Here is a 25,760-nt window from a genome sequence, read left to right as displayed (position 1 = left end):
AAGGGACTCGGACCTCAGGGGACACCTGCCTAGCTCAAACCAGCTGAGAGTCAGGCAGGCTGGTTCAATTTCTTTAATATATGACGCCGTGAAAATGCCCTGATGCAGAAAGAGGAGAAATCTTTTAAAAACACAGCTTACAAGATGGAAGAATATATAGAAAGTAGTTTCACCTTTAATACCTAGAACAAGTCTTACAGCCATTTTGGTAATTTACATATACAGTGGAGATCACTGAAAACGTTTCCTGTTGCACTGCAGCAAGAAAATGCACGTTCGTATTAGCTGGATTCGCTACAGGGTGTGCAGCAAGGTTAACTTCACTGTAATACATGAATTTCATACTGGAACCTGGTACAGTGAGCTCATTTCATCGTAATGGAATACAGTACATATTTTCCAACTGAACATTATCACTGCAGAAAAAAATACGCTAACCAATGTTAGCAGTGGATGTTTTTATACATACTTATTTTACTCTAGCTATTGTGTGCAGATCTCAAAATGTTAGTACATGAAATACTAATTTTACCGAAATGCGACAAGGAAGACAATCCTTGAAGATGAAGTCTTAGAACATCAGGAGAACTCCATATAATCTGCGGCACCCGTCGTCTTCCCAAGGAATGAGTATTACACACTATAACCCAAAAAGTGAACACTGAAGTCTTGAAACGATAGACAGAACTGCATTACAGAGACAAAAATCTGCATTAAACTTTTTTTTTTTAATGAACAGTGAGTAAATCATCAATCCTCATTGAAAGTTAGCTAACTGGGTTCATGCAAATAAATCCTAATAGGTCAGCAAGCAGTTCAAGATCAGGTTTTCTTTTTTTTTCTTTTCTTTTTTATAAAACGGTCTCAAAGATATATTTTTCCATAAACATTTTCAGTGCAATTCAGTCAATGAAGAAAATATAAAGCTAACTTTTATTCTTTATCTAATAGGTTAAAAACTTGCATTTGCACTGCTGAAAGATAAGTAGCCAACCTATTTGGGAGAGTTGGGCTAATGGAAATGCCTTAATTCTTCTTCCTTAACCCAACACAAACCGCCCCTCTGTGCAGTTGTGCCCTCCAAAGCCAGCGGCGCCCCATCGTGGGCGTCCATGCGGAATAACGAGACACCGAGAAAGCTCGTTAAACCAATTTCCTAGCTCTTTCGCTAAATAAGATGGACCGTTTCGTCAGCAAAGAGCAATTTTTTTTTTTTTTTTTAAGAAAACCAACTTTCCTGTGCTATATACATTGGAAAAATGGATAGGGGCAAAAAAAGCCATCTTCCAACAAAGTATCCTCTTTATTACAACCTCATCCACTGTAGTATATCCTGGGAGTATAATTTAACAATATTGGTGGGTTACATGTAGAGGCTCAAAAAATTCAGTGAGATTAAACTTGAACGTTAGAAATGAATTCCCCCCCACCCCCATCCCCGCACGTCACCGGCAAGAAAACAAAAGAACAGCACCTGAAATAATGAAATGAGCTTAGTTAAGCATAAAGAAGTAACATATACATTTTGGTTCCAAGACAGTTGGCAAAACGGTATACAGGTACTGCCTTAAGCCATTTGTTTCTATTTCTTGCAGAACTCATCGAACAACCAAAAAAAAAAAAAGCCACTCCAAATGTAGCCTCTGCAAAAGTGGAATTTTCATTCAAACCTTGTAAGACTGCAAAAATCTATAGCTGAGTCAATAAAAATGTAGCTTGATATACCAAAAAAAAAAGAGGGAAGTTGGCTCACAAAAAGTAAGTACAATAAATTCTTGGTGGAAAATTCTCTGTTGAGGCAATCTCTAATATACTACTGCTAGCTATGAATTTCCAGAAAAGATTACATCCCATTTTCAGCACATTTTTTCATAAACATGCAACTCACTATAAAATACAAAACACTTGTCTCTCAAGAACAGCTTTATAAAGACACACTGCATCAATAAAATTTTTCTGATTAACTTTACACTGTATCAAGAACTGTAATGTCACTAATGTTTATATATCAGATTTCATATATCGTAGTAATAATTTGCATTTTCAAACATAATGTTCAGGAGGAAATATCTACACACATTAACATACTAGACTATTAAAAACTCATTCAGTTACAGAATTTTATTGATACAGTAGATTAATAAAAACTGAAAGGGAAAGATGAACGGGGAAGGGGTTCAGTACATTATTTAATAGGACACAATTTTAAAATTAAAATATTTTCAACCTTGTCTTCTCGAATTTTCAACGCCACTAGAAAACCAGAAAATTCTGGCACCGATACTGAGGTGTATGATAATTTGGACAATTGGAGGACCGTTTCACAAGTTGCACCTGTGATAATCACCCTATCGGATATCCCTGGGCTGTCAGACCGGAGCAATCCCGGACCTCTGAAGACGAGGGGAGTCCAGGAGTAAATGCTAGACTAGATACACAACGAAGGAACAGACCTCGACTTTCCAACCGACTGTGGCAACAGAAAATGCCACTCTTTGCCTGACTGATATTTCTTTCACAGTAAAATGCCGAGAAGAGTACAGATACAAACACTGACAGATACTGCTAGAGAGATCTATTCTAACACACTTTCCCAAATCAATAGATCAGTTAACAGTCGGACACCGTCAGTCTGAAGCCGCAGATAAAAGCTATACAAGCACGTCGGGAGTCGGAAACGTAAAAAAAAAAATAGGGATTATTTACAAGTTTCTTCTTGATTCAGGTCTCCGTGGGCAGCGCCTACTACACATCTCACAAAAACCCCAGTCCCGACACCGAGGTGCACGGCCAAAGCTTGTGCCTGCGGGGCTGGGTAAGGAAGGGAAGGGCACCCATCTTGGGACTGGCAAACCCCCTGTTGTGCACAAAAAAGCTTTTTTCTCCCTTGCGCTTTTACACCCAATCCTTCTTCGATACTTTCACCTGGAAGGCCGCTAATTTACACGTCGGCTCACCGCCGTTCCCTTTTAGAGGTCCTTCGGCGTACCTGTGCGAGAGAAGAGGTAGGTCAGCGGCTGGTCTAACCGAAAGGGAACATTTGATCACGTAGATAGCCGGACTTAAAACGGGCTCGGCTTCTTCCACAAGTCTGAAGCCGTAACCCACCTTCTCCCATTTTTAAAGAAGTCAACCTTCGGCACACGCTTGGTATTTTGCAATTTTAGAGGTTCGCGCCCCCGTCCCCACCCTCTTATCGATGCTATTAGGAGTTGTAACTGGTCGGAGGAAAACAGAACGTTAAACAAAGGAGCGCGTATCCAACTGTAGCTTCCCACAGGAAATAATGCAAAGTCTATTAGTGAGTTCCCATGGTCCCCAAAATTGAATAAAGCAACATAAACATACTAAAAATGTTATGAGATGCCCAGCGCAGCTAGACGACCAGATAATGGCGTAAACGATTATCCATCATAAAATAGTTTTTATTCAATTATCTGTGGGCCTGTTTACTACTCAAAGGCTTATCTTTCCCACGTTACTACGCCAAAAGTACACTGAGAGGTTAGCAGAGACGATAGCTTTGCAGACCTAGGTCTAAAAATACTGTTACGCTGAAATGGGCTAATTTAATCCCCTTCTTCAGATGAGTCAACATACTTCAGACATCGAGGTGGAGAGGACTTAATACCAGCGTATTCTCAGGGAAACTCATTTTTTACATTTTTTTAAGCCTTTCTTCCAAAAGGATAGGATTATGAGCATGCCTTGAGTCAAGATGGCTCCCTATCTTTCCAAAAAAAGGAGCTCAGACTCTCCTGGAAATACATCCAATAGCGCTCTAAAGCCTATTTAGCTAGCCACTGGGGATCGTCAAGTGCGAATAAAATCCTATTCTACCAACCGAGCAAATGTTCTCCCGGGACACAGAGGGAAGTGTAAAACTTGCTTAATCGAAATCTTTAAAAAAAATTATTTGTAATGTATGTGTTAAGCGCTATCGTCAAGCACTGTTCTAAGCTCTGGGGTAGAGACAAGTTCACCAGATTGGACACGGGCCCTCCTCCCTCACAGTCGAAGTGGGAGGGAAAACAGATACTAAATCTCCAGTTTCCAGATGAGGAAACTGAGGCACAGAGCAATTACGTGATTTGCCCAAGGTCATACAAGCAGACAAGTGGCAGAGCTGGGATGAGAACCCAGGACCTCTGAATCCCAACCCCGGGTTTCTCTCCACCAGGCCCGCTCTGCCTCCATAGCTTCCGGCCAAATTGCTTAAATCCCTTTATCGCAGTCCTCCAGGAGGTACTTCAACACCTACATTGATTGGAGAAACCTCTTCTTCCTCCATTGCTTCTTCCTGGGGAATGTCATCGTGGATGGGAGAGCTGCCCTGGAACACGTCCATCTCTTCACTGGACTCATTTTCTTTACTTGCCGTTTGTTTGGAACGCCCGGCCCGCCTTAAATCAAACACACACGAGATAAATCAATCAGTGTATTTACCGAGTGCTTACTCTGTGCGAAGCACCGTCCTGAAGGCACGGGAGAGTACGATACGACAGAGTCGGTAGACCCGTTCCCTGCCCTCCAGGAGGTAACGGCATAGAGGGGGACACCGACATTAGAATAACTTACGGATTGGGAGGAAATGGGACGAAGAGGGAGTAAGTGTGTGAGTTAGTGCTCAAATAATCCGGTTCCTAAGATCTACACTAAGTGCGAGGGGTGGGTGTGAAACTGGAATCGGCCGGAGCGGGGTCGACTGGCACTACCGTTTTACGGTATCCGAGCATTAAACGAATGACGTGGATTTGACGTGTGGTTTGTCCCTCCACGCCCCCCACTCGTTACCAAATAGCTAAAGGGCCTCCTTGCAGGATGGTGGGCGACCGTGCTGCTCTGCAAGCACGACGGCAACAGGAGAGGCAGCCCCAGAGGACATAGCTAGGAGAGCCGGGCTAAGGAAAGAGCTCTGCGGCTGACTCCCCAGCCCTCCAGGAACTGGATGCTCACTGGCCAGAGAGTCCTGTCGGGAAGCAATTTCGGACAATCCATGGTGTCTGCGGAGTGCTTACGGTGTGCAGAGTGCTGTACTAAGAGCTTGAGAGGGTGCGATATAACGGAGTTGGTAGGCGCGATCCCCGTTCGCAAGGGGTTTAGCGTTTATAAGCAACAACCGAGGGCCTTGCCGTGCTTCCGCAGGCAATACGGTCGCTGACATCCCTTCATTCAGGCCTCGGGTTTTAAAAACATCTCTCCATCACGCCCGGTTGCTGAAACGACGACCAAAAGCCTGCCAACTCCACTCCTCCCCGCAGGGTCCTTGAGGATAAGAGGCCCCCTTAACTGAAGCGGGCACTAGATCTGGGCTTTGGGGCAAAAGGGTCTGCCCACAGGGTTACACTAGCTTAAATTCTTCAAGGAGGAGTAATTTTGGGGAGGCCATCAATAGTATTTATTGAGCACTTACACTGTGCAGAGCATTATATTAAACAGCAGCAGAACAATAGTACTAATGGGACCCTGAGAGTCTGATAGGTGGTATTGATTTAATCTTGCAATAATTCAACTCCTATAAATTCCAACTCTGGTACAATGCACTCTCCCAAAGCCGCTCAGTACAGGGGTCTATCCACAATAAGTGCTTAATATGTCTGAATGATCGATCTGAAGTTACTCATCAATTCTTTTCCTCTTCCAAACTGCAGGTTTCAAATGAGAAAAAAAAAAGCTTCGGAATAAGAAGAGACACAGTAAAAGAATAGCTCCCATTGCTACGCCTCTGCGGCAGCAGACATCCCCGGCAAAAACCGGTATTCGAATCCACGCGAAAAATACCATTTAAAAGCTGAGTCAGGAACGTGAAAACACTTTTGGATTTATATATTTAGAATCTGAGGAAGTAGAAACATGCTCAGTCAGGTGAGAAAGCCCGGGATAAGACGATTTAACAGTTTTACTATGGTACCCTATAAATAGAACACTGTTGCGTTTTCGAGATGACAGAACTGGGAATGGAACAGATGATTAAAAGGCCACCTGTCTGTCTTCCTGCTCCCTTTGCTTCCCACTAATCCCTTGAGCCTCATCAGCTCCGTGACGAATTCCACTAAAAGCCTATGTGCATTGAAAAAGTCCAGGGTAGCCTTGCCAGAGGCCTCACATGGGTAATCTAGCTATTCATAGTAAAAACTCCACCACCACTAACAATGATAATTGTGGTCTCCGTTAAGCGTTTACTATGTGCCAAGCACCGTACTAGGTACACACTGGAGTAGGATCTAGATGATCAGGTTGGACTCAGTTGCTGTCTCATATGGGGCTCACGGTCCAAGTAATAATAATAATAATAATTATTATTATGATCAGGTTGGACAGTCGCTGTCGCACACGGAGCTCGCAGTCCAAGTAATAATAATAATTATGGTATTTGTTAAGCATTTACTGTGTGTCAAGCGCTGGGATAGGTACAAGGTAATCCGGTAGGACACAGTCCCTATTTCACATGGGGCTCACAGTCTTAACCCCCCAACGCCCCCGCCGCACTTTTTTTTTTTTAGAGCTGAGGAAGCTGAGGCACAGTGTTAAATTAAGTGACTCGCCTAAGGTCGCACAGCAGGCAGGTGGCAGAACTGGGATTAGAACCCACATCCTCTGACATCCACCCCCGAGCTCTCTCCATCAGGTCACGCTGCTTCTCCAACTGAGAATATCAATTACCCATTCATTAAAGGCCACGTCCACACTTTATTTCAGATAGGATAATGGCACCGATCTAGCCCGTGTGGGATCGAGGAAGTATCGGATATACCGTTGAGAGGGTTTACACGATTTCACGCAGTGCGACATTCACGACTTACACATTTTTTTTTTGTTGTGAGGGTGGTGGGGGTTTCGGTGGTCTGCCACGTCTTTTCTGTGGCGTGGACTGTGCGGATTCAACTGCACTGGATTCGGATGATTCTGTTCTGCTGGGGAGAAGACCCAAATTGGGATGGCATCAAATTTTGATGAAGGCAATCTTTCTAAAACACTGGGCAATTAACGGTAAAGGATACTTGCCTTTGTTGTGTTCTTCTTGGTGTCCGGTACTGCCTGCCTTTTGGCTTCTGTTCCACATTTTCGCTTTGCCTTTCTTCTTCATCCTCCTCCTCTGTTGCTCCTGCCGCTGCGGCGGGGGGTCCGGATCTTTTTCGACTGCCCCTCTTCGACGCTTTCACCGCCGGCTCTTCTTTAGGGGGGACCCCACCGACGGCTTTCGGCGGTCGGCCTCTTCGACCCTTCTTTGGTGGACTGTTCTGTTCGTCCTCGTTCTCCAGCAGATCTTCTTTGAGCCTTTTTTCTTCCGGCCACTGGGACTCGTCGGACTCTGACACGGTGGCACCCCTCTTCCTCCCCCGCTGCACCCCTTTGGGCTTCTGTTCCTGTACCAGCTTCGTCAAGTCGTCCATACCCAGTTTCTCTTCTGAGTCGGTGGTGGACGCTTTCTTCCGGCTTCTGGGCTTCTCTAACTCAGACTGGAAAACAAATTTGGATGGCAGTCTTAATGACTATTTATGTTCACGTGTAGGAAAATCTGTACAGCAAACAACGGTTCTTGTTAATATGACTAGAGCCAAAATGAAACGAAAATAGAATATTTAAAAGATACTACAGACTCGATCTTGCATTTACTGAATATAAATTTTACACATCTGTGCATGTCCTATCGGGAAATTACCCAATTTTTTCCAGTTCTGAGTTGCTGGCCTAATGATGGATATATCCTAAAACAACATTTATATCACGACACGTGGCATTTTCTGCTTATGTTTCTATATCTCCGATTGATAGATTTTGTACCCAGTATCTAGATCTCATTTAAGCAGGAAATATGAGGATACGAACTTGAGTCTTAGTATTCTACAACACCGCCCGGAGCAGGGCTCGGAACACAGGGCTGTTCAATAAATGCCGACTGATGCGTTTGTTTTATTTCACAATTAACGTAATTCAACAATCTGCGATGGCTTTGGTATTTCTGCCAATTAAAATAATTAGAGTAAAAGTCAACGAGGCCAAACGAAATACTTCATAAATAGGATGAAAGAAATCAAGCCACAGGGTATAAACAAAAACAGAATCAGAATATCACTCCCAACTCACCTAAGAGAAGGAAACTTCTTTTCCCCCCTCGGTTCAGATTAATCATAATACTGTACTCTGAACACCCACAGAGCAATCAGGAGAATTTAGGGACCTGGCCAGCAGATGGAAACACAGGATATGCCTAAGAATCTGGGTGAGGAATTGTGCTCCTTTAAGAATTTTGTACAAATAAACATTTAGCTGAACAGATTTTTCAACTTCCAAAATGAGCACTTTAAAAAAGGTCACCTCTGCTCCTGGGAGGAGAATGTAAACAAATTCCAGATTGTTTTGGGAAGGGTGGGTGGAAGGAAGGGAGGTATCTAATAATGCCTTTCCACCTGGGAACATCGCAATTGGGAAAACTGCTTATCTTCTGAAGTTTAGGTTCTGTGTTATCTGGGACCTCTTCCTCTCCACCTAGAAATGCCCAGAAAAATCTTATATGGAGTTTTTACTGTTCCAGAGGTGTTTACTTTTTCTCACCGTCTTCTCACAACTCCCAAATACAATAGGGAGAGGCAGGCGTTCTCACCCCTATTTTTTGGGTGAGGAGACAGGCCCAGGGGCAGCTAAGAGACTTGCTCAAGGTCAGCCAGTGGGCCGATGGCAAAGCCGGGGCTAGAACCCAGCTTCTTTGAGTTTCAGGCTGGTGCTCTTTTCGGAATAGGTCCGTCTGGTCCAAGGGTGGGAAGCACCAACTGCCCATGGGGACGAATGTGAATCATGAAGACAACTCTAAAAGTGGGTGGACTGCTTAGCAGAAATGAATATAAAAAGAATAATGCTTATGCTTCACAAATAGGAGGTTAACTACTTCTCTTAACATTCTTATCACAGAAGCAGCATGACCTCGTGGCCTATTGCCGGGCACTAAAGCCTTATTGAGAGCTTGTCTCCTCCAAGAGGCCTTCTCCATCTAAGCCCTCATTTCCTCTTCTCCCGCTCCCTTCTTTGTCACCTCTGCACTAGGATTTCCACCCTTAATCACCCCTCCCTCAACCCCAGAGCACGTAGGTTCAACTACGTAGATTAATTCATTTATTTATGGTAATATCTGTCTCCCCCTCTAGACTGTAAGCTTGTTGTGGGCAAGGAATGTGACTACCAACTCAGATAGTTCTCTCTCTAGCACTTAGTACAGGGCTCTGCAAACAGTGAGCACTCAATAAATATGATTGATTCATGGATTGGAAAGAGCATGGGTTTGGGAGTCAGGGGATCTGGGTTCTCATCCCAGGTCTGTCACTTGCCCGCTGTGAGACCTTGGGCAAATCACTTCCCTTCCTCTGTGCTTCAATTTCATCTGTAAAATGGGGATTTAATACCTATTCCCCCTCCCCCACGCCCCTATGACTGTGAGCCCCATGTGGGACAGGCACTGTGTTCGACCTGATTATCGTGTATAATAATGCTGATATTTGTTAAGGGCTTACTATGTGCAGAGCACTGTTCTAAGCACTGGGGTAGATATAGGGTAATCAGGCTGTCCCACGTGAGGCTCACAGTCTTCATCCCCATTTTACAGATGAGGGAACTGAGGCACCAAGAAGTGAAGTGACTTGCCCACAGTCACACAGCTGCCAAGTGGCAGAGCCAGGATTCGAACCCAAGACCTCTGACTCCCAAGCCCAGGCTCTTTCTACTGAGCCACGCTGCTTCTCTGAACTACCCCAGCGCTTAGTATGGTGCTTCACATAGTAAGAGCTTTACCAATACTATAATAATAATTATTATTATCCTCAGGCAATATGGTCCAGGGAGATGTGTTAACTTACAACAGGCCTCTTGTGAAAATTCCTAAGGTTCAATTTAGATGGATTTAATTCTAATGGTCTTTTTGGAGGTGGGGTACAAAATAGCACTAGAAGTAGAGGGGCAAAAAAGTGTAAATACTGCCGAGGTATTCAAGAAAGCGAACATTACAAGTTAACAGGTCCTAAATTCAGACAGGTGATTTAGACTGCCACAGAAACCTAAGGTCAAATGTGAATTAGAAACTCACAGAATCACAATTCATTTCGGAGATAGCGCAGCCAAGTGAAGAGTCCGGGACTGGGGGCCGGAAAGCCCGGGTTCTTATTCCAGCTCTGATCCTGGACTGCTGTGTGACCTAGGACAAGACACTTAACCTCTCTGACCTTCACTGGTTTCCTCATCTGTAAAATGGAGACAGCAGGTCTTTTCTCCCTTCCTTGGACTTAGAGTCTCACCAGGGACAGGAACAGTGCCTGACCTAATTAACCTAAGGCTTAACAAATAGTAAAGTACTGAACAATCACAACAGAAAGCAGTGTGGCCTAGTGGTAAGAGCCTGGATCTGGGAGTCAGAGGACCTGGGTTCTAACTGCGCCTCTGCCACTTTCTTGGCATGTGCCCTTGGGCAAGTCACTTAATTTCTCTGTGCCTCATTTTCCTCAACTGTAAAATGGGGCTTCAAAACTTGTTCTCCCTCCTATTTAGACTGAGCAGCATGTGGGCTGTTTCTACCGCAGTGCTGAGTACAGCGCCTGAAAGAGTAAGCATGAATAAATACCATTAAAAAAATCCCTAGATTAATAATGTGAGATTTGGTGAACAATAATTCTCTTTGCCTTGTTCACATCCTTCATGATTTTGTACACTTAAATTACACACCCTTTAAGCCTTTCTCTCTCAGGACTGAAGGGCCTTAGTATTTTTCAACTCTCCCTATGCGGAAATGGCTTCATTCCCGATCACTGCAGTTGCCCTATTCTGTTCACTCTCCAGCTCTACCGCATCCTGTAACAGGGGAGGTAACATGAAATACCTATGGAATTCTAAGTACCGATTTTCCATGATTTCATAAATGGTCGGAACCAAGTTTTCTGGAGGCGATTTTGGCTTCTGCCTTATATCGGACCAATGACGTGAGGAAAGTTGACACTAATTGAGAGACTTCTTTCCATAGCCGGGACGGCAGCTTGGAATTCATCATTTTGTAATTGAAATGTGGATTTTTTTCCTGGATGCATTAATTGTGAGCATGTGCAAGCAAGCTGCTATTTTTCAGTACACTCCCTCCACAAGGCATTTCACCAAGCAGAAGAGCTTGGGGCCATCTGCAACTTGAGGATTTCGCGGTGACTCCCACTTCCAGATCACTTATGAACACCTCCCTTTCCTTGGGGGCTATGTGCCCTTCTCCTTCTGGAAGTGCAGTGAATAGCCATACCTCTCTCACCCCCACCCACTATAAACACTATGAAAGTTTGTCAGAGGCCTTTGGAAAACACATTCTTGTCCACTGGCTTTCCTCCATTCACATGCTGATTTGCTCCACTGAGAAGTTCAGATCAGTGCCAAGGTAATGTGGTCTTTTCCCCAGAAGCTTGTGCTTTTCCAGGTGTTCACTGAATCCTAAACTTGGGCTACAATTTCCAGGACTGCCTCCGAGGAGGGAAGTTCCGCTGGCAATCTGCCAGGTTCACTGGCCACTTGTAACGCTCGAATGTATATACTCGTGCCAGTTCAGCTACTTCTCCCATCAGTTTCTTAAGAATGCTCGATTGGAGCTTTACGGCCGTCTCATCAATAATAATGAAAAATAATCATAATAATATTTGGGATATCTTTTACGTGCTTACTGCATTACACGCTGGGGTAGAGATGAGAAAGTCATATTTGGACACAATCCCTGTCCTAAATTGGGCTTAGAGTCTAAGTAGGAGAGAGACAGGAATCGAATCCCCATTTTACAAGTGAGGAAACTGAAGCACAGAGAAGTTCAGTGACTTGCACGATCACGAAGCAGGCACGTGGCAGAGCTGGGATTAGAACCCAGGTCCTCTGACTCCCAGGCCTACATGCTGCTTTTCTATCAATAGCATCTTTGCAATGGCCTACAACATCCTGTGTGGTTACTCCCTGACCTGCCTGCTATAAAAAATGATTTGGGTGTGAGAACCTTCCCGACATCTCCCAAGAATAACAACTAAGCTAAAGAATTCCTAAGCTAAAGAGCCTTTCGAGTCTCTAGGGCACCTACCTCCTACAATCAACAAATGGCCCCGCCAAATCTCTAGATCCGTGCTTCCCTGCTTCTGGAATGCTGAAAGAACCTGTCACTAGTTTGGGAATTGCCCACCAAGTGGTTTCTTAAAACTCCATTTTAGCCCCCCTACTTTTCATTTGGTACCTGACCTGTCAGTCTCCACAGAGGAACGAGCTTTCATTTTTCAAAGATGACTTTTTTTTTCCCCCCACCCTCTGGTGAATCCCTCAGTCACCCTTCTCTTAAGAATCTCAAAAGAAAACTCCAAAATTAAAATGACTCTCAAAGGTTCATGTCCGGGATTATGCCAGAAGGTGGCCTGCCAGGTCTACCCTGGGGACACTGATGCCCCTTCTAAATAATAAGTATAATAGCATTTAAGTGCTTACTATGTGCCAGGCACTGTACTAAATGCTGGGGTGGATATGAGCAAATTGGGTTGGTCACAGTCTGTCCCACATGGGGCTCGCAATCCCCATTTTAAAGATGAGGGAACTGAAGCACAGAGAAGTGAAGTGACCACTTCACAAGGTCACAAAGCAGACAAGTGGTAGAGCTGAAATAAGAACCCAGGACCTCCTGACTCCCGGGACTGTGCTCTATCTACTTCACCATGACGCTTCCCTGCTTCTAGGTTGGCAGGAGGACTTCTGGGTCTGTCTGCTGTGTCTATCCCAGTTGGGAATGGGATTTGTCAGAGAACTGTAAAGCTGAGGTGGCCACCCTTCGCTACTCCGATCTGCCTTCCTCGCCTCCGCAAAGAGGGGAACCCTCGGGGGGCTCTGCCAACCTGCGATCTTAGCTCTCTTCTGGAGAGGGGTGGGGGGCGGTCCCCTGCAGGGACTCTCTGAGCCCCTTCCCAAAAAGCATGCGGAGATATGACGTTTTCCTGCTGACTCTGCTGCAGGTCAACACCTGGTTAAAATCAGAAGGCATCCATCCACTAATCATTTTTAGATCATCACCTTTCTGATCAAAACTCTGCCAGGGAAATTATCCTCAAGGCAAGCTGAGGGTATCGTCTGTGGAAGCTACAAAGCAAATGCCGCTTACATTCTACAGAAAAGTACCCAATGACAAAGTTAGGTTATTACAAAAGCAATCACTCACGGGTTCCAACATCATGACATGTAAACAGTAATTTCAGTTAGACTTTAAGACACAAAAGCATGCAATGCCACCAAAAAGGTCATCCTTACAACGTCTGAGTCATCTCGCTTATCACTTTTCTTTCCTGGCAAAGGTGAAGACATTGTGAAATCTTCATTTTCACTGTGATCCATTTCACTGCTGTCAAGCCTGTCAAAACAAACATTTAGCATTATTTACCACTTGTGACGCAATAACTTCAGAACCCTTAACCCAAGAGCTCTCTCCCCCTTGCCACCGAATTAATCACTCGGCAGAGCAGCCCCCTTCGAACAGAGACCGACTCGAAGGGCTGGCGGGTAAAATTGTAGTTCATTTTCTAGACTTTATTCCCTAAGGCTATTCTTGTAATATTAATACAGTCACAACGGATTTATTTATGGAATGTGGGAGGGAAAATGGGAGTACAGTACACGCCCCAGTCAATGTCAACTTGGGGCGGGGAAGGGGCCGGGCTGCCTCTCTGGCCTCAATTCCCCAACCACACGAGCGGCTCCCGAGAGTGGGTGGGCTGCAGAGAGGGCAAAGGGCTTTGATTTTGGCTCAGGCCCACCTCAGAGACTCGTGGAGCTGCAGGGAGTCAAGGGGCCGTTTTGGTAGCACCCACAAGCTCTAGTACAAATAGGCAAAACCCAGACCCTTAGCTGGATCAGGGCTGCCATTCGATCTGTGACTACCAGACTCTAAGCCTGCCGTGGCCCGCCGGGCCAGACCACAGAACTTGCAAGCTGCTGCTCTCAGAACTGGGGCACGCTGGAGTTGGCTGGCTGTGCCTGAAGCTAGGTTGGAGCCAGGTGGGAGCTGCCATGGTAGGAGGATGTGGCTCTTGGCCACAATTTCAATTCCCTTTCCCCTTCCATGAAAGACAGAGGACTTGGCCCACCAGGCTCTTTGTGAGCCACCAGGTTGCGTGCCTGGCATGGTTGCCAAAAACACCGCCTACCCTGCCTTCGGCTATTGTAACAGTCAGTGAGGTTCCGGGTGCTGAAGAAGGACAAGGATTTGGATATTGGACGAGTAAGGTGTCCTCTTGGCAATGCTTCTCTAGCTGCTTTAGGATTGGGCCCGAGACCAGGTCGGTAACATCTGAGGCCAAGGAAAATATGCCAATGTGATCCCTCTTGGGCAGTGCCAGGATGGCGCATTCCCAAGCATCAAACACCGGTCAAAACCTCGGGGAGTTTACTTTGGTGCAACTTTATGCTCCTAGCCGTTACATTCATTTTTTCAAAAGCTCAGGTTTGTGGTGACAGAGTCTTCAAAGAAAAGTGAAAAGAGTAGTTGCAGAAGAGTGAATGATTAATGAGCTACCGACCCAGGACGATAAAGCTCAATTATCTGACATTAACAAGGAGGTTCAGTTTCTACCCTCTCTCAGAGTGGGTGCAACATGGGTTTCTTCTGAACTCGGTAACTTTGTCTGCAAACATTAGAGGGGAAGGCCAAATATATTTTTTAAAAACGTGAAGCATGATGAATTCTAGTGTGTTGTGTGACTTATTTTTACTCAACTGTGTTAGAAGGGAGACTTTTCCCTAGCATTAGAAGAAGCCGTCGGGGAGCCCAACCTTTGAAGCTTCGTTAGAAAACTAAAAAATGTCAAGACCTATGTGGCCTTCCACTTACCTCCCTTTGATTCTTCCTGGAGAACTTGGATTTGAACTACTGCTGGCGTTGCTTACAGTTTCCATCCGTGAAGATTTGGATTGAGACTGCTTGCCTGCTGATGAAAGAGGCTTATTAACAGCTCCCAGAACATTGGCTGTTTTGGGCTGAAATCAGAAATACATGACCATTAATTTTTTGCTCAATTAAAAACATAAGCAGGCTAAAAAAACTATAAGGAACTCTGAGAGCGAACTAAGGTCAAAACACATGCTTGCGTATTTATAAAATTTGTCCCCGCCTGGTAAGCACTGATATTTTTTTTATTAGACTACAAGCCAAATCTTAGACATGGCAGATTAAAAGCCATATGGAGAGTGAGGAAGTAGAATTATCATTGCCATTAAAAAAAAAAAAGAAGTCTTGAAAGTAAAGCCAAAAGGTTTTACTAATGATGGCCAAACTCCAAAATGAGAACAGATGTACTCCAGTTCTAGAATGACCTGAAAGAACTTTATTCTACACATTGTTATTTGAGGACTATTTCAAAAGAGAGGAGTCATACAGTTCCCTTCCCTGTTGGGATGTTTGCTGTAAAACTCCTTGAACAATTGTAGCTGTTAAAAATAAATAATGTTCTGCTCTACTGCAAGATAACACTTCGAAAGCTGAGCTTGGCCAGTTGAACCAGAGTCCTCCTGGCTGAGATGGGCCGGCCCAAAGCCAAACCTGATCCGAGAGGCTCGGGCCAGTACCGGGCAACAGACCACCGCACCATTGTTAAGACAGGGCCATATATAAAAATATATCAGGGCCATTTTGAACATGCCAGCAGACCCTTAGCCCAAGTAGGTTAGAGGCCACTTTCCAATTGGACTGGCTGTTGTCCAGCTTAGGGTTGTACCAGTCATGCTGTGGTCAGCCCTGCAATGGGCCAGAGCTGCCTGAGAGGAGCCTGGACCCACAAGGATTAGGTATTGAGGGTCTTGGATCCCTGATCCTTACAAGGCCCTTCAAAACAATAGCAGAGAGAATGAAAAGTATTCCCACACAATAATGGGGAATTCTGCTTCTATTCCCCTCTCCTACTACTGAGCAAACTGGTGATTTCCCTCTAGTTCTAACAATAACTCTCCTGAACTGGAAATGTCACCTCTCTGATGATGCATTCCCCAGATCACCCACCAGACAGTGACCAGGAATGGAAGGTCTCTGTGCCCTCACTCTTCTGCTGAGTCCCAGAACCTGATGAGTGCCCTCAGAGGCAGTGCTCCTGGGCTTCCTTTTTATCAGCTGATGGTGCTCGAAGAACCTACTCAAGAATTACCAGTTTTTGTTTCCGCACACAATCTGACAGTTAAAAAATTCCTGAAGAATTTCTAAAAATCCTTGTAAAAAATTTAAGCTCTGTCCTCCTAAAAGAATCAGAGATGATCCAAAGTCCTTTTTTATTTAAAATCTCCAGCTTTCTACCCCATCAATACATTCTTGTAAAAGATGCCTTAATGATTTGAGTTACTCCTCTTACTTCTGTTCAGGTGGAGGGTCTTAAGCACTGAGCTAAGCAAAAGGGTGATAGCTAGATGCACAAGGTAGAAAAGTAATGAGAACGAATATTCCACACACTTGAATAATCAACACTGAATAATCAAGACAGTAATATAACCAATTTTATACCCAATTTTGGAATATCACCTTCTCACTTCATTGGACATAGCATAGGGAGCAAATACATCTCTCAATTATGTCTTAGAGTCAAAAATTGAGAATTTCTATTTTATAAAATTTAATGAAATTAGAGGCCCATTATTCAAAAGAACTAAACAGCAAAATCTTACCTTTCCGGGAGTAAAAAAGGACTTCATTTCTGGAGGCAGATAATTTTTGGTGTTACTGAAGTTCTAATGCCAAGGAAAAAACAAGTCAGTGAAAACTTTTACAAAATGATACAGCCAACGGGTTATTCAGACACCATTTCCTCTGTTTCGAAGTATTATTATTAAACCTAAAAATTAATCCCCCTTATAAACTCTTAGGAAACCAACACATAATTCTGATATCTAAACTGCGGGAAGTTAGAAGTCCAAAAACGCAAACCTTGTCAGGCTGGGTAAAGAACCGAGCAGGAAGCACTGGATCTTTGGGGGATTCCAAACTATATGTCGTACTCTTAGACATAATGATGTTCATTGCTACATCACACACGGTGTACAGTTTCTGCAATGTTGCACAACAAATATACAAGTTAGAAACCTAAACTTGGCGTTGAAGAAAAACATGATTTCCTGACTTGAAATTATTTTTTCCCGTTGTGTTTTATTCTACTCAAAGGCATTAGAATTAGCACATGACAAATGACGAAAACCATCCACTCAAAGAAAAATCTGGTAAGAATACTAATTACCATGCATATAGGACTATGGAAAAAAATGAAGCATACAGTCTTACTGGTTTTGGGTTTCTTTCTGGGGGGTTGAGGGGGGAGAGGGGATGTCCTTAGTCCATCCCTAAAACTAACAGTCTGGGCAGAGTAAACTTTAACAGTCACATACTTCATTCATCTTAGCATCATCTGGTCCTTGAGCATCTTTCGTTTGTTTAATGTTTTCCACCATCTTTCTAATAAAGGCATGACTGTTATTTTCATTTTTAGCCATTAAGATTTCCAGGATGAACCAAAGGCATCTATGGAAAAAAAAATCGTTCTTCCATTAGATAAATGTGGAGTTCAGCAATTCGCCAAAAGTTTTAAAATGCAGCATCTTTAAAAAAAAATAAAAATTGAAGAAATCTTAACACATAGCACTCCCACAAACTTGAAGCAGGGGTGGATCTTCTGATTCCAACTTCAACTGAGACATGAATTGGCTTTCTGGACCTAAACCTGGGTATGTGTGCATGACCCAAGCTGCGATCTTTCTCTGCCTCTGTGCCTAAATGTCTACGTAAGCAGGATGCTTTGAGTGGGTATCATAGTGCCGGCAAGATGGATGAAGGATCAAGGACCAGGCCTGATCTTTGCGTCCCTCCTTCATTAACAGCAGGGAGGACTTGAGCACTGTTATAAATTCATATGTCTTTTGATGATTAAATAACAAAAAATAAAGGCATGTACTGTGCTAAGAGTTAGGATGGATACAAGTTAATGAGGTTGGAAACAGTCTCTGTCCCACAGGGGCTCACTGTCTACTGAGGGAGAGGATTATCTTCCCCATTTTGTAGATGGGGAAACTGGACCAGAGAGAAGTTAGCCATTTGCCCAAAGACACACAGGAGGCCAGTGACAGAGCTGGAACTAGAACCCAAGTCTCCTGATTACCAGTCACAAGCTCTTTCCACTAAGCCACACTGTCTCCAAATTCTAATCAACTGTTCTAATTACCAAATTTATTATTTTCAAATATTTTAGCAACAAGTTTTGAAGTTAAGAAACATAAAAATCATTTTCAAAATCACCACCACAGAGAAGGTCTGTGACCTTTGGGCATTTGATATTCACCTCACCCTCAGTCCCACAGCACTTATGTACATAGTTATAAGTTATATAATAGACATTATTTATTTATATTACTGTCTGTCTCTCCCTCTAGTCCGTAAACTCGTTGTGGACAGGAACGAGTCCATCACTCTGTTGTATTCTCCTAAGTGCTTAGTACAGTGCTCAGCTCCCAGTAAGTGCTCAGTAAATACCACTGATTGATGTTCACTAAAGCACTCATTTCTTCTTCACTTATCTGTCCCTGGGAGTAATCTAAAGAGAATTCTTGCAAATATAAACATCTAATGAAAAAGTCACAAAAAACTGCTAAATATAAGTTTTTTGCAACATCTGGTAGATTTTATTTTAAATGGCATTTATTAAGTGCTTATTATGTGCCAGGCTGAGGCAGATACAAGATCATCAGGTTGGACACAGTTCATGTCACTCGTGAGGCTCATAGTCTTAATCCCCATTGTACAGATGAGGTAAAAGCTCCACAGAAGCTAAGTGACTTGCCCAAGACAATACAGCAGACAAGTGGCAGAGCTGGGATTAGAACTCAGGTCTTAGGCCTATGCTCTTTCCACTAGCCCTTGCTGCTTCACTAGATTGCACCGGTGCGCTCCTCCAAACGAAGAGTAAAAAGTTACTCTTAAGAAATTAACCTCTTGGGAATTCTCCCGGTATACTATAAGATCCTTGAAAGCAAGGACTGTGCTGACCAAATGTACTGGAGAAGCAGCATGGCCTAATGGATAGAGCAGGGGATTTGCCACTTGATGGCTGTGTGACCTTGAGTAAGTCACTTCACTTCTCTGTGCCTCAGTTACTTCATCTGTCAAATGGGGATTAAGATGGTGAGCCCCATGTGGGACAAGGCCTGTGTCCGATGCGATTTGTTTCTCTCGATCTCAGGGCTTAATATAGTGCCTGGCACACACACCTAAGTGCTTAACAAATAGAAGGAGTGAGACTTATTAGAGCAATGTGGCTTAGTGGCAAGAGCACAAGCTTGGGAGTCAGAGGACATGGGTTCTGATCCCTGCTCTGCCACTTACCTGCTGTGTGACCTTGGGCAAGCCACTTAACTTCTCTGTTCCTCAGTTACCTCATCTGTAAAATGGAGATTAAGACTGTGAGTCCCAAGTGGGACAACCTGATTACCCTGTATCTGCCCTACCACTTAACAGGGCTTGGCACATAGTAAGCGCTTAACAAATACCATAATTATTATTATTAAATGTCATTATTATTATTATTCTACTCTCCCAAGCTCTTTGTGCAGTATTCTGCACACAGTAAACAGTCAGTAAACATCACTGATTGACTGGGAATAAAGATTTATGTACAGTGTCCAAATGCCCTGAAGTTTTGCCACTAATCTAAATTTAATAATTTGCACCGCTTGTTGATTACCCCGTCAGCCATCCTTTCCGTTGTGATCTAGTGGAAAAAGTGAAAGGGCTGGAGTCGGGAGACCTAAAAAGGTCAGTCTAACCTCCTCCAATGTCTAGCTGCCTGAACCTGGGCAATTCACAGACCAAGTTCTCATCCCTAAAGGAGGGAAATGAATGCAATAATCTGATCAACACTTCAGACACCTTTATAAAAATAACTGCTACAAATCCAAGATCCTAGGACAATGAATGCTACATAATGCAATTGAACAACACCAGCCTCTGGAAGGCAAGGACTTCAGCATTATAGCCTCTCGGTCCTACACTGACTTTTTGGCCATAGCCACACATTGTGTGAATCACATCGCCACTGACATTACCTCCAAATGGGAAAGACAAATAGAAATAATGGAGTGGTTGCAAATTGAAACTCTTAAGTTTTGGGGACATAAAACCTGAAGAGAATGTTGGAACAATCTAGGCAGAAAAAAAATCTTACTCTTTAACATCTTTAAGTTGTTCAATATCCTGGACTTTGACATAATCTGGGTCATGTGCAAGAAGGTGGATGGTATAAGGAACAACATATTCTGGTAGAAGTGACAATAATTTTTCTGAAAAGCAAAAGAAAGAACAGAAGTTTTGGATTAGGGAAAAAATGATTTTCCAATTAACATTCCTTGCTTTGCATGGGAATCAAAGTAGCTGCAAGTAGGAGGCCGGTTCAGATGAACACATTGGAAAATCATAAGCATGCACCCATCTTGAATTTCATTTTCCTCACTCACCCTCACCCTCTGTGAGCAGCCCATATAAAATACACCACTTTTACATAAACCATGATGTTTGCCAGAATAAGTCCTAATTCAGGATTTAGATGAAAACAGTTTTACTTTTTACATTATCATCCCAACAGCAACCTCAGACAATTCAAAACCTCTCACTACCAGAGTCAAAAGCAAAATGAGTATTTGAGCTTTCTGTCTTTATTCTTGCTTGGACTTTTACATGGCAAAAATTCAAACTGCCGGCCTGCTTTGGCAATTTTAGCTACAGTTTAAATGGTAGGAAAAAGCAAAAAGAATGGAATTGTTTGAAAACATAGAAGTGTGAAATTTATAAAAAATATAGTGCCACAATCATGATTTCTCAAACATTTGGACTTAGTTAAATTTCACTCACAAATGTCACCTAAAAAATTTAACATGAAATATTTGAACAGCCAAAAATACATTAATAAACAAACTCGGAGGTGCTCTTCAGAACATTTTGAAGCCTTGTTGAACCCAGATCATTTTGAAATTACTTTCGTTGAAGACTAACACAACTCTTATTCTTTGGGTTAGAAAGATATTCCTGTGGCTCATGGTTCATCTTCTTTGTTGAACAATATTGGGCGCTACAGGAGATGTTTGGGGAAGGACAGGAAAAGAACATCTTCCCTGTCCTCAATGAACTCACAATCTATTCTCCACATGCTAAATTCTTTCTGGGGTTCTCTACGAAATGTCTGCTACTCCAGGATCAGCAACAAATACTTTGTTGTCCCTGCGGTGGGTCGGAGGTGGAAGAGTATTTAAGAGGGATGTGGTTTTTCTCTTTTCTCTTCTCCCTTCTTCCTAGCCTCCTTATTTCTCTGCCTCACTGAATTTATGGAACTAGTTTTGCCCAAAGGGCAGTGGACGGAACAGAGTGAAAAGCGGGTAGACGCCATACACAGCACATGCACCCTACCCTACAGCCAAATCCCCTCCACAGAAATGCCATTAACGGTCTACGTATGAAGTCTGGTATTCTGTACAATTTTAGTCCATCTTAGCTCTGGTCTAGAGATGTGTCAGAAGCTATATATGGCTCAAGTGGAATTATTTCCCCCTCCCTTCCCCATTTATGCCATATGTCTGCACATTTTCACATGCAAAGTTTGTACTAGTAATATTCATTAAGCCCTTACTTTGGACAGAGGACAATGGGAAAGAATACACAAGTGGGAATGAGAAATGGTCCCTGTCTCTTGGAAGGCTCGAAATCTAAAAATGAAAAGGGGGAGAGGGGAGTGCTCACAGCTGCCGCATGCACACTGGATACATTTCTAGTCTTACATGATTGGCCAAGTCCAAAAGTCCTCCAAATGTCAACTTGATCTTCCACATTCAAAATATAGTGGGGAAAAGGAAACCCCAAATTTGTGACCTTTGATGCTAAGCTTGTTTTGCAAGAGTGATGCTGATAATCATCCCAGCAGCAGCAATGCTACTTTCTCTTTGCTCTTGGTCTTTCTGAATTCCTTTTATTGAGGATCAAAACAATCCTTTTATTCTAGATTTTTCACCAGTTTTCAAACCAAAGTTTATTCTGGGCCAAGGTGATGGATATAGCAAAAAAAAAAGCCCCCACAGTGTCTTAGTATAAATTGCCTGTACTAAGACTAGTAAAACTGACTCATTGCAAAACAAAGACTCTTCAAAAAAAATTTGTTACTCTTCCCCACCACCCCAGCAATAATGGTTCTCAGTCCTCTATTTCCCTACTTGACCAGTTCAACTCTGCTCAGGTGGATAAAAGCCCAGTATAAAACTCATCAGTCTTTTAGCTGACTTCTTTGCTCACCAAATGTAGTGTTAAATACACATTTATTTTTTCTTAAATAAAGGTCACTTAACAGATATCCCTGAGTCGTAAATCTATTCATTTCTAACAAGTCGACTTTCTGTTGTTCATAGTCTTACCACTGACTGCTGCGTGCTGTTTCAGATATTCCCGTCGCACATTTATATTTTTCACCAGGCACTGTCTGGCATGTGCTCTTCTTTCTTTGACAGGGTCTTTCGCACACAACGCACATATTGCCATGTATTCCAGTGGGAGCCGTAACCTGGAAAGGCCTTTATGGAGTTTCTGAGCAAACACTTGCCTTACTTGGTAACACTCATCCTGTGAAAACAAAATAATTAGGGGGCACTTAGCTAGGATTCAACAGCCATGAAAATAATCACTCACCCATTCTCTTACAGAGAAATGATCTGGACCAACCAAATAAGGCCATTACGTTCTTTCTCAATGGGTCGGGGAGGATCTCATCGAATCTACTGGGCTTTGTGTGATCCCTCGGAGACCCCGTAAGATGTAAAGACAGACAAGTAGGCTCCAACAGAAATCCAAGTTTTAGTTGAGCCTCTGTTCCTGCCTGTAAATTTCCAAGTCAAACTGATGGCCCCTTGAACAGCAGGGAAGTTATTATTTCTCACTTTTGTAACCAGAAACCACTCGGTCCTCAGAATGAAAGCGGGACTATCTTTGAAGCTTAAATCATTTACATTCATTAATATTCACCACGTGTCCCCTTAGATAATGGCTAAAGAGCACATGTAATCATCCCCATTATCAGACATCAAAACCGAGCTTTCAAATTAGGGCAACTAAGATTCCTTTGTTCCAATTCTAACACTCTATTCTCTGGGCCTCGCAAATATCATTACCATCACTGTGGTGGTTATTAAGCGCTCACTGTGTGTCAAACAGTGTTCTAAACACCGGAGTAGACACGAGTTCATCAGGTGGGAAACAGTCCTTGCCCCAGTCTAAATTGGAAGGAGAACAGGTATTTAATCCCCCATCACTGTTGAGGAAACTGAGGTGCAGAGAAGCTTCTTAGAGGAAGTTATTTTAGCTACAAAGGGATAGGATTAGAAAGAACCGATTTAAAATCATTACTGGCTGATCGGAGCACAACCAGCATGTTGAGAAAGCTTTACTCCCTGAGCTGGGATGAAGAGTAGCTCTTTTACAAACTGTAATGATTTCACCTACTGAATAAAAATAGCATTTTGAAACACCAAAACAAATTTCACTTTGAATCTAACAGTAGAATTGCTGGAGAGAAGGGTACTAAGGATAGAAATTATCTGTGGGTCACTCCCCGGGGCTAGCTCTAGGGACCTTTGGCAGACCCTTGGAAGCATATCTGCGCCAGTGGGCCGGGAAGGAATCAGCTCCAGACACACCACATTAGGGGGTGTGGAAATGAAGTCCGATTAAGGGAATTACTTGGATTAAAAGGAAGAAACCCACACAGGGATGACTGACACTTAATATCAAGTCAAACCTATTTTCCCTTTATAGTGATACTTGAAAACTACAGAAATGAGACAAGCATCTCTGTTTTAAAATTTACTGAAGATAGTTAACAATAGCAGATTCAGGTTTTCAATAATTAGTTCTGCTCATGAACTAAAGGCAAAATTCATCAACATATTAAGTTGGTAATTACTGATGAATTTCTTTCAATCCAATGGACTCATTTAAACACATGTTTTTCAGGCAGTTGAAAAATTTCACTATTGCTAGGTTTGGTATTAGTTAAATTTCAGCATTAGAGATAATTATGTTTTTTAAATGACAGAAAGCTAAAGAGTTTATAATTTCACATTCCACAGACATTTCCCTTACGTTGATAGCTAATGCACATAGCTGGTATTGTTCTAATGTGATGATTTCATGGTAGCAGGGTTCTTGTGCCAGTTTCACGATAGCGCTACCGGCAGCCAACCTCAGGCGGGACATATCAGGTTTGCTGAAAAATAAGCAAGGAGAGGTGACAGATTAATTCAGCTTATTTCTTCTCATGGCATTTATTTGTTCCCTCTTTGGGGCTTCAAAGTTGTCCAGAGGAAAAAAATGTTACCACACCTACGATGTTTACATTACTAAATTAGAGACTCTAACCCTCTAAATCTACAACACTCTAGCTCTAATAAGGGATGAAACTAAACCAAAATTATATAAATAGACTTTTGCCCCTCTGACACAAACAGGGTGCAGCCAAGCAGTGAATAAGCCATTTTGGTGGTCATTTGCTCATTGACAAAAATTTAAGGACTTTTTTTTTAAAGCTAAAAATGATCAATCTGGCATATCTTGATGCTCTCTGGTGGTTATTCAATATGCTGAAAATATCACAATGCCACAAATCCTTCATTCCACTAGTGCATGTAAATAAAATGATATTCACTTCTTAACTAGAATCCAGGATCTGCTCAAGATTTTTGGTTCTTGTTTAGTTTAAAATAAAAACAAAATACTTTTTTTCAGTAAATGGGTTCTCATTACCATAGTAATCCTTTGGCTACTAAGAAAATTTGGTCTTTATCAATATCCTTCTTTTAGTGTCAAGCATCAGACTGTCAAATTACTCAGAGAACTGATATATTTCTGAGGGCATAAATGAGAAAATAAATTGATGCTTCACAACTGGTGGATCAAAGAACATTGATATAACCAGGCAATCTTTTGGATGTGTTCTGGCAACCCAAATTCAACCAAATGGTAGCATGTCTGAGTTAGCTACATGTGCACATTTGCGGCTAAACGCCTTTCTAGTCCTTTGAAGACATTAACCTTCAAGTGCATCCCAGAAATGGCCCATGATTTTAAGATGCCGCAGACAAAACATTTTGATAAACGGTGGTCTAGAAAACAGTAATTTCCCCTTCTGGCAAAACCATCACCACTGAAAATTAATTTCCATGGGCAAATCCTAAATGATTAGATCACATCAGGATACCAAAAGAACTGAGGAAATGTGAAGGAGGGAAATCAAATCCATGTAAAATGACTGGCACCTCAGTTCAGGAAAAAAACAACCCTGATTTTAATGGATAGCTGGGTGCCCTCAGACCTTCCTCTTCCTCCCTTCTAAGGGTAGGGATATAGGATATAAGAAGCCCATCAGGTTGCCTTCATACTATTTTGCCCCAGCAAATATCCATCAATCAATAGCACTGAGCACTTTTACTGTGTGCATAGCACTGTATGAAGCGTTTGGGAGAGTGTTAAGACAACGGAGTGGATAGACACCATCCCTGATCACAAGGAGCTTGCGGACTAGAGGGACTAGCCAGAATTAATGCAACTGGGAGCTGAACCAGGCCCACCCCCATCATCATCACCCCCATTATTCTTTGTTTTTACCAGGCACCCAACATGAATATGAATCCCCTACACGTTCTCCATCAAAGACCCCCACCCCAACCCCTCCTAGCAA

The 25,760-nt window shown here is 42.9% G+C and overlaps 1 protein-coding gene and 1 long non-coding RNA gene across 7 annotated transcripts in view; one reads left to right on the top strand and one right to left on the bottom strand.

The window, feature by feature from the left end:
- LOC114805915 overlaps nucleotides 1–1,788 on the top strand; it is a 51,433-nt gene extending 49,645 nt beyond the window's left edge. For all 3 annotated transcript variants that reach the window (XR_003754041.1, XR_003754038.1, XR_003754039.1), the window contains exon 5: nucleotides 1,596–1,788. This is a non-coding gene — a long non-coding RNA (uncharacterized LOC114805915). The remainder of the gene's footprint in view (nucleotides 1–1,595) is intronic.
- Nucleotides 151–25,760, bottom strand: part of PDS5B (PDS5 cohesin associated factor B) — a 102,453-nt gene continuing 76,843 nt past the window's right edge. The window contains exons 24-35 of one of the 4 annotated variants that reach the window (XM_039914922.1): nucleotides 24,167–24,290; nucleotides 22,447–22,651; nucleotides 20,217–20,331; nucleotides 17,392–17,524; nucleotides 16,937–17,056; nucleotides 16,678–16,740; nucleotides 14,861–15,006; nucleotides 13,285–13,384; nucleotides 7,006–7,460; nucleotides 6,804–6,914; nucleotides 4,262–4,403; nucleotides 151–2,989 (exon numbers count right to left, since the gene is read on the bottom strand). In XM_039914922.1, the coding sequence (XP_039770856.1) occupies nucleotides 2,954–2,989; nucleotides 4,262–4,403; nucleotides 6,804–6,914; nucleotides 7,006–7,460; nucleotides 13,285–13,384; nucleotides 14,861–15,006; nucleotides 16,678–16,740; nucleotides 16,937–17,056; nucleotides 17,392–17,524; nucleotides 20,217–20,331; nucleotides 22,447–22,651; nucleotides 24,167–24,290 (1,750 nt within the window). In that variant the 3' untranslated portion in view covers nucleotides 151–2,953. Of the gene's footprint in view, nucleotides 2,990–4,261; nucleotides 4,404–6,799; nucleotides 6,915–7,005; nucleotides 7,461–13,284; nucleotides 13,385–14,860; nucleotides 15,007–16,677; nucleotides 16,741–16,936; nucleotides 17,057–17,391; nucleotides 17,525–20,216; nucleotides 20,332–22,446; nucleotides 22,652–24,166; nucleotides 24,291–25,760 lie in introns of those variants that run through there. The other 3 variants (XM_039914923.1, XM_007668513.2, XM_039914924.1) reach the window with 3 other exon arrangements.

Source organism: Ornithorhynchus anatinus, chromosome 20 (assembly GCF_004115215.2).
Source record: "Ornithorhynchus anatinus isolate Pmale09 chromosome 20, mOrnAna1.pri.v4, whole genome shotgun sequence".
NCBI lineage: Eukaryota > Metazoa > Chordata > Mammalia > Monotremata > Ornithorhynchidae > Ornithorhynchus > Ornithorhynchus anatinus.
The sequence above is the reverse complement of the archived record's forward strand: the minus strand, read 5'-3'. Positions and strand labels throughout refer to the sequence as shown.